This window comes from Numenius arquata, chromosome 10 (assembly GCF_964106895.1).
Source record: "Numenius arquata chromosome 10, bNumArq3.hap1.1, whole genome shotgun sequence".
Classification (NCBI taxonomy): domain Eukaryota; kingdom Metazoa; phylum Chordata; class Aves; order Charadriiformes; family Scolopacidae; genus Numenius; species Numenius arquata.
The window spans coordinates 24,602,190-24,610,831 of NC_133585.1; the positions used below are offsets into that span (position 1 = coordinate 24,602,190).

At 46.6% G+C, this 8,642-nt stretch overlaps 1 protein-coding gene across 3 annotated transcripts in view; it reads left to right on the forward strand.

The window, feature by feature from the left end:
* Window positions 1–905: 905 nt before the first annotated feature.
* HNRNPD (heterogeneous nuclear ribonucleoprotein D) overlaps window positions 906–8,642 on the forward strand; it is an 11,108-nt gene continuing 3,371 nt past the window's right edge. For all 3 annotated transcript variants that reach the window (XR_012463469.1, XM_074155332.1, XM_074155331.1), the window contains exons 1-4: window positions 906–1,102; window positions 5,793–5,961; window positions 6,788–6,949; window positions 8,057–8,188. Coding sequence is in view for 2 of the 3 variants with exons in the window: in XM_074155332.1 (XP_074011433.1) it covers window positions 906–1,102; window positions 5,793–5,961; window positions 6,788–6,949; window positions 8,057–8,188 (660 nt within the window). In the remaining variant the exon portion in view is untranslated. The remainder of the gene's footprint in view (window positions 1,103–5,792; window positions 5,962–6,787; window positions 6,950–8,056; window positions 8,189–8,642) is intronic.

Sequence of the window (8,642 nt, forward strand, 5' to 3'; positions counted from 1 at the left end):
TGAAGCCAAAGGATTGCAACAGTCTGCCTTAGTTTTGTGTTTTGTTTTGGTGGTTTTTTTTTTTTTTTTTCCCTCAGCACAAGTATCTCGACAGGCATCGTAAATACGAGTAGCTAATTCACAGGGGAGACTGGTCTCGGAAACTTCTAAAGGAAGTAGCTTGGGTAGAGTTTTCTCTCTAGAAGTTTCCAAAGCGTAATTTCGGTGTTCGTTTCTCTCTCGAGCAGCAGGCTGAGTAATCTCCTGTCGTAGGGAAGAGCTAATTGCTGTGGTTGCTAGATCTGGGGAGGTTCCTGTAGTCACAGCAGTTGTGTTGGAGGAAAGAAGACTCGCTGACATCGCTGGGTACAAACTAAAGAGACGAGCCCGTGGCTGCTGCGAGAAGCCAGCGTGGTAGGTGACTCTGCTCCCAGCTTCTCCAGTTTTCTTTTGGGTGAAAGCTTCGTCCTGGTACCCTCAGGCGCTGGGAGCTCCACAGCGTGTCCGCGGACTGCCCCGGAGCTCAGCGCAGGCCGGCCCCGCGGCCACGGGACCCCGCCACGTTTGGTGCCCGCCCGGCCTCAGGACGAGAAGACCGGGAAGCGCTGCGGTTGGCGACGGGCCTCCGGAGGAGCGGGCAAAACGTTCGCCACCCGCCGGCCCCGTCAGCTCCGGGGAGGGCGCCCCCTCCCGTGCCGTCTCCCTTGGGCGGCGGTGTCACGTGACCGCGCCCGCCGCGCTCCTTCCGCCCGCCATTTTAGGTTGGGTCGGCGGTGGCGCCATTAAAAAAAAGCGAGCGAAAGGAGGCGGGTTTGGTGCTCTCGTGCTGTCGCCGGGGGCCTCGGCGGGGAAGCGGCAGCGGGGCCGGGGGCGGCGGGCGGTCGCCGGCGCGGCCGGCGCGGGTCAGCCGCAGCGGCGGCGTCGCCATGTCGGAGCAGCAGTTCGCTATGGACTCGGCGGCGGCGGCGGCGGGCGCCGGAGGCAGCTCGGCCGAGCCGATGGAGCAGCCTGAGGGGCTGGTGGGAGCTGGGGTGGGGGGCTCCGACGGGGGAGGTGGCGGCGGCGGCGGGATCGAGTCGGAGGGAGCCAAGATCGACGCCAGCAAGAACGAGGAGGACGAGGGGTGAGCGGCGCGGGCGCCCCGCGTCTTTTGTCTGTGGTAGCGTCCTGCTGGGGCGGGCAGGCGGCGGGGTCCGGCGCCCCTTGCCTGGGCCCGGCCTGGCGCGGCCCCCCTGACCGCCCTGTTTGTTTACTTGGCGCCGCGGCGACGTCACGTACCGGGCCGGGCCGGCGGGGGCGGGCGAGCGGCGCCGCTCGGGCACCTCCGCCTTCCTGTTTGCCGGGGGCACCGGGGCGTGCGGCGCGGGGCGGGGAGAGAGGCCCCGGTGGCGCGACCGCGGCGCTGCGGGGGCGGGCCGCTGTTCGCCACGGGTCGGAGCGGCTCGGGCGGTAGCTGGGGCTTCACCTGGAGGCTGCAGACCTAAAGGCGACGTGGGCACCCGGCGTGCTCTTGGGAAGCGCAGCCGAGTCGGTAGCTGTCTTGCTCTTGGGCAAGGGAGTCGGAGGTGATAATTTCCTCAGCAAGTTTGGCGACGACACCAAGCTGTGTGGCGCGGTCCACACCCTGGAGGGAAGGGATGCCATCCAGAGGGACCTGGAGAGGCTTGAGAGGTGGGCCCGTGCAAATCTCATGAAGTTCAGCCAAGCCAAGTGCAGGGTCCTGCACCTGGGACATAGCAATCCCAGGCAGAAATACAGGTTGGGCAGAGAATGGCTGGAGAGCAGCCCTGAGGAGAAGGCCTTGGGGGTGTTGGTGGATGAGAAGCTCAACATGAGCCGGCAATGTGCACTGGCAGCCCAGAAATCCAACCACATCCTGGGCTGCATCAAGAGAAGTGTGGCCAGCAGGTCGAGGGAGGTGATTCTACCCCTCTACTGTGCTCTGGTGAGACCCCACCTGGAGTACTGTGTCCAGCTTTGGAGTCCTCAACACAGGAAGGACATGGACCTGTTGGAACGGGTCCAGCAGAGGGCCATGAAGATGGTCAGAGGGCTGGAGCACCTCTCCTATGAAGACAGGCTGAGAGAGTTGGGGTTGTTCAGCCTGGAGGATGCTCTGGGGAGACCTCATAGCAGCCTTCCAATATCTGAAGGGAGCCTACAGGAGAGATGGGGAGGGACTCTGTCAGGAAATGTAGTGACAGGACTTGGGGTAACAGTTTTAAATTGAAAGAGGGGAGATTTAGATTAGATCTTAGGAAGAAATTCTTTACTGTGGGGGCGGTGAGACACTGGAACAGGTTGCCCAGGGAAGCTGTGGATGCCCCATCCCTGGGAGTGTTTAAGGCCAGGCTGGATGGGGCTTTGAGCAACCTGGTCTGGTGGGAGGTGTCCCTGCCCAGGGTAGGGGGGTTGGAACTTGATGATCTTTAAGGTCCCTTCCAACTCTAACTATTCTATGATTCTATAATGTGCTCTGGACTCTCTCACGGAGTCTCAAATGCTGCTGTCAAGTGGGGAAAGTTTCACGCCCCCTGCCAACCAAATCCCACCGCCATGGGCAGTGACTGGCCCTGAGGTGTACATCTGGTGTGATGCGTGCCAAACTACAGATGTTTGTTGGTTTTTTGAGGATGTCTTTTCTAAAAGTTAGCACAGGGTGTAGCCGAACGCTCAGGTCGCAATCACTTAGCGTTGCCCTGTGTTGCAAATGTAAACGGTGTGTCGGTTGCCTATTATGTGAGAGGCATGAGGCTCCCTGGCTTTCCCACCCTAAACCATTCTGCCTCTTCTGTGAGGAAGATTGCTTTAGGTGATAGCTTAAGAACGAAGGCAGCTTTAATCTTTTAATGGCTTCTGCCAGATGTTTGGCATGGGGCAGTGTCACTTTAATATAGCAGGTGAAGTTTATGTGTAATAAATCCAGTTATAGGACAGGCTGTTGCTGTATGCTGTCTCCTGTCAGGCCAATAAGAAATTCAAGCTGCAGGTCTGGTTTTGATCAAGGCAGAAAATAAACTGGATAAAGGAACACTAGCTACTGTGTACTGTAGAGAGTTCCTGTGAAACCTTCCTGAGTATCTTCCTTCTTTTTGTCCTGGGATGTTGCTGCAAGCAGGGAACCTTTTTTGACTGTTTTGCTATGGTTAGTGAAAACTTAAATGTTTTCGTTACTTCTTACCGGCTCTTAAGGGCGTTAAGTACCTTTGACATTTGCATATTTGTTTTACTTTTTGACCTTGAATACACATCTATTAAAAGGTTTTCGTAAGGAAGACTGTCTTCTTTTGAGTCAATGCAGCCTAGAAGAAGTTGTCACTGGGACAGTGACAGTGGGCAGTGATAACATGTAGCACACGCTGACTTGTACTTTAGTTCAGTCGGATTTTTGACCTGTGGATTCTTACGGGTACAGCTGTCTTGGTAGCAGAGAGAAAACAGCACATCTTTGGTAGCCACTGGATGCGGGTACATGGGTGTTTCTTTTGCATAGGAATTAGAAACAGTGTTTTCAGGAAAAGACAGTGTGCAGGTTCTCGTACCCTCAGATATCCTCAGTGAGAACTGTAGACATGAGAAATCCACAATTTGGCAGCTGTCAGGCAATTTCCTGACTAGCCTGTTGGAGGAATGCCAAAGCTACTAGTCATGGTGATGTCTGTGCTGTTTAGCTAAGTCTGAAGTTTGAAAGCTTTCCCAGTACACTTGTGGTAACTTATTTTGGAAAACTGTATGTGCTGATGTGACTTAAACGGGCCAAACTGTGCTTTGGAAAATGTACATAAGCTTTTGACAGCGCTGTGACGTTGCACCTTAATTGTTTGTTGTGTTCACCTTTGTGTTGTAGCCTTGCTCTGACCTCTGTTTTGCAGTGGAGAGGTAGTTTGTCACCTTCTGTAGTGGCAAGCTTCATGTTTTTCCGCTCTGGAACTTGAGTCACAGGTGCAGTTATTGCATGGAGGGAAGAAATTCCTTCAGAGGGCTGTTAGTTTCAAACTCATGTTCTTGGTGTGTCATGTCCTTAGTGATATAAAGCAGGGTTTTGTGTGTTTGTTGGTTGTTCTTTAATAACTACAAAAGGAAAATAATATATAATAAACATTAAAAATAACGTTTATGTTAATGGTTTGTTGATGACTGTAAAACAGATGTTCTGTATGTCACGTAGCAAGTGTCCGTTCAGTAGTAACTGCTAAAGTATCACTATCCCCTACGTGTCAGAAATACAATGCTGCATCCTCTGTATGTGTTCTGTTTTGCTGCTTAAAAAAAAAAAAAACAACCACAAAACAAACAAAAAAGAAACTTAATGATGGATGAACACAAGGATGCAAAACATCCTTTGAATTACTATCCGTATTGCTGTGTGGCTGCTGGTTTACCAGGGTGGACCATTATTTCTGTATTGGTCCTGAAGACAATAAGATGTCACAGTAGAAAGGGCTTTTGGTGCTTTGGTAAAGAGACATCTGGAACTAATGGGACAAATGGATGAAGGGATGGGGAATCTGTTCTCCTCTTTATAGACTTCAAGAATTTTTATGGAAACTTCTGAAGCTCATGAACCCCGACATCTGTATGGAGGTTGGATATGTTTGTCAGAAGCTGAATGCTCTTGTTAGTTCTGTAAGAGCACACCTAATTCAATGGAGTTAGTTCACGTGAGCAGCTTTTGATTTGAGAGAATTTGACTTAGAAAAGTACAATGCGATTGTACTTGTATGTGTGTGGAAACTGGAGGAGTTGAAAATGTGCTACAGTGGTTTTCCATGTTTTCTGGTAACTGTACATGTGATTGTGGAATAAGTTGGTACAGTGAAAATGGACAAAGCTTTGTAGAAAGTGTTTTTATAGATCATAATGGATCATACTTTTTGTTTTGAGCCCACTGTAAAATCTTCTTTACCTGTATTAGAAGAGATCATCTCAAATCAAATCCTCTTTTGAATGGGTGCATAAGCCTTATGCCTAATAACTAGGAATGCGTTATTTTATTTGTGTGCATACTAGATTGATTTTTAGTTGGTGCAAATCATGAAGTGTTTCCTTTTGAGACACAGCAGTTCTTGATTTTTTTTTTTTTTTTTTTTTGTGGCTTACTAATGTGATAAGATGGCCATGATTTGATTCCAAGCTTCCAGTGTGCTTTTGAAAATACGAGTCATTATCCGAGTTACCTGCTGTGCATGTTTCCCTGGCAGCACTGGTACTGTGGCTGGAAGATGGGGAAGATCATTGGGAAGATGTTCTTTATGCCAAGTGTTTATATCATATTTTTGGGAGGAAAGATAAGTTCTGACCATCCAATACTTTTGCTTTTTACTGCTTTCTGGGGAAGGGGACTTTTTGTTTTAATTTAATTTACTAATATCAGTGTATGTCCAGTCCAACCTAGTACGTAAATGCTTCTGTTTAACTGCGCTGGCTTATAAATCTATTTTGCCTGTGTTTGTTCCATAAGCAGTTGTGTGGAGGCTCCGCAGATAACTAAATGGAATTAAGCCTGTGGTGGGTCGATAGTGGTGGGGATGCAAGGAAGTAGTAAAATATGTTTTTGTCACTCTCTGTAGTTTCTTGGGATAGCAGAGTAAGCGGCTGCAGCGGAAAATGGTAGAAAGCTTTTGTGTACATGTAAGTTTTATTTAATCTGGCCACAATCATTTAAGCAAGTTCTCAAAAAGTGCAGGCCTGTGTGTGTAGGGACACTGATAAAATTCTGCTATTCCTTATATTAGGTAACTGAGCTCATAAAGCTTGACAGTACAGGGTTTTGAGTAAGACACATTAACAGATTAACCATCTTGTCTTAACAGGAAAATGTTTATTGGCGGCCTTAGCTGGGACACTACAAAGAAAGATCTGAAGGACTATTTCTCTAAATTTGGTGAAGTTGTAGACTGCACTCTGAAGTTAGATCCCATCACTGGGCGATCAAGAGGCTTCGGCTTTGTACTCTTCAAAGAATCAGAGAGCGTAGATAAGGTAGTATTAATGTAATAAAATATCATGTTTGATTTTAGGTAGCAAAGATACAGCACTCAGATGATTGTATGCATAGTTGGTTGTATATGATCTGTTAAAGATGACTCTGGGATACAGTATACTTAAGATACTTATTGAAATGGTTGGGTTTTTTTCCAAGACTGTCTTGCTCGTGATGCAGTGGCCAGGACTAGCACTGGTTCCCTAAGTGTGGCTTTGGATACTTACAGGGGAGTATACTGCAAGCCACTGGACTTGAGCACTTCAAAAATACATTTATATATAATAAATGTCTGCTGCCTACTACTGTGAAAGCAGTCACTTACAAAAAACTTTGTCTTTGCATTCCACAGCAGCACCATGAACCCCTAGAGTAGAGCCAGTGGCTTTGACAGAATGGGGATTTATCCAAGCAAAAATTAGCTGTTCACCTTTCTCACACGCTGTTGACACAGCGCACTGAAAAGTTTTCACCCTCATTTACCTTTGGTAATACCTAAAATACAGGTTCTTCACTTCATGAGCTTTGGGGATGGGATTGTTGAGTACTTTCTGAGAAACATTGCACGTTCTTTCTTCCCTTGAGTGATAACGTGGCTCCAGGTGACTTCTGAAATGCTTTGTCAGAACTGTCTGTGTCAGTGGATAGTGATCAAAATATGAAACTGTTTGGTTTTGTACAACAAAATATTGCTGTAATCAAAGTATTGAAATGGACGCAGTAACATTAACATAAACTAAGTATGAAATAACTGGGCCGTGCTCAAAATATTGGTGGAACATTTAGCTTGAACTGTGAGTAAGATTGTGTTTTAATTTTCTGCAGGTCATGGACCAGAAAGAACACAAGCTGAATGGAAAGGTCATTGATCCAAAAAGAGCTAAAGCCATGAAAACAAAAGAACCCGTTAAAAAGATTTTTGTTGGGGGTTTATCTCCAGACACGCCTGAGGAGAAAATAAGGGAATATTTTGGAGGTTTTGGCGAGGTATGTGGTGAAATAAGCTGCTTATATTTGTAGAACTTGTTCTGTCTTCACAAATTTAATAATAAATAGTTGCCCCCAAATGCAACCTGCATGGACACTACTAAACTTAATGGCTGGTGTAGGTCCATGTGTTTTAGTAGCCAGAATTTTCATGTAGGGGTATTAATTATAGGCTTTGAGTTGCATAAACTGGTTTAATGGGAGGAGGAGCTGGGATAAGTCAGAGAGTTGGGAACTGATTATTGGGATGTCTGACAGTCTTGGCTGGGACAAGCATGGGAGGCAATGGTTTTGATCTTGCGGCTTTGGTCAGTTGGGTGAGAAGCTCTTCGGCCACCCAGCTGATTTCCAATGGTACAAATTCAGACAGTTTGCCTAAATTCTGTGTGACTCTGTAGTCTCTTGTCTGTCCCCAGTTTTTGGTGGTGCAGATGAACAAAATCTCACTGCAGTCCTTAAAAGCTGGCCTTGTATGAGCTTGATACAGCTGCCGCTTCCCTATCAGTTCTCAAATGTTGCCAGCATCAGTTCATGACAACTCTGTTGTCGGGGAATTCGGTTGTCAAATACCTGCCATCTTACTGCCTTACAGACAGTGCACTCTGGACTTTAATTACTGTTTGCCTAGGCTGAAGTCTCGTGTGCCATATGTAAGGAGAACTTCACTCTGTGTTTAGGCAGGTGTAAAATTTGTCATGTTTAACATAAAATTTTGTCAGCATTGTGGATGAACAGAACTATGCGCTTAACACAGAGCTGCATCTTTTTCAAACAAAACTTGGAGGTTTAGGTCTGCTCAGGGTTTGAAACACCTAGTTACTTCAGTCTCAACTGAGTTAAAACTGGAAGTCAAACTGTGACTTTATCTGGCACAACCAAAATATTCTTTGTGCATCATATTTTGCATGAAATCTTTTACACAATTATGAGCACTGTTTCCAGTGAAGGTGATGTTCGTGATGGTTTCTAGTGATGTAAAGCCCTACGAAGGAGGCACATTATCATATTCAAATTAAATAATTGCAGTTAACAAATACAACCTGTTACAAACGTTTTTCAGTGGCATGAATGGCAGGATAAAAGATAAAAATCGCTGTCTTCTACCAGGTTGAATCGATAGAGCTACCTATGGACAACAAGACTAACAAGAGGCGTGGGTTTTGCTTCATTACTTTCAAGGAGGAGGAACCCGTGAAGAAAATAATGGAAAAGAAATACCACAATGTTGGGCTTAGTAAAGTAGGTGGTGTTTTCCCTAGAAAAACTGAACAATCACAATAGAGGGAATTACATTATCAGTTGCATCTGGCGATAATAGCCTGAAAATACCTGTATTTTTCTCATTATTTCTCATGATACACACTAGGTATTAAGCCCATGTAGTATTTATATAGGTGCTAGGAATAGTTTATTGTTATATTAAGTTCTGAGCTGAGGGGGTGTCTGGTGAGGTTTCGTACTTCACCCCCAGCGGGGAAAGGGCTAAGACACAGCGTATTTGTTCATTGTGAAGCTCCCACGTTCTCTAGCTGTGTGGTGGGAGTGCTGGGTCACTGCTCTGTCAGGCTGTAGCATGTTTTCCTGATGGCCGGATCCTTGTGTGTTTAATATGGAAATATTTTGTTGTTTTAAGCAAAATGTCGATTTATCTTAGAGCGCTTCCAAAAGTGAAATGAAATGGGAAATTAGGCTT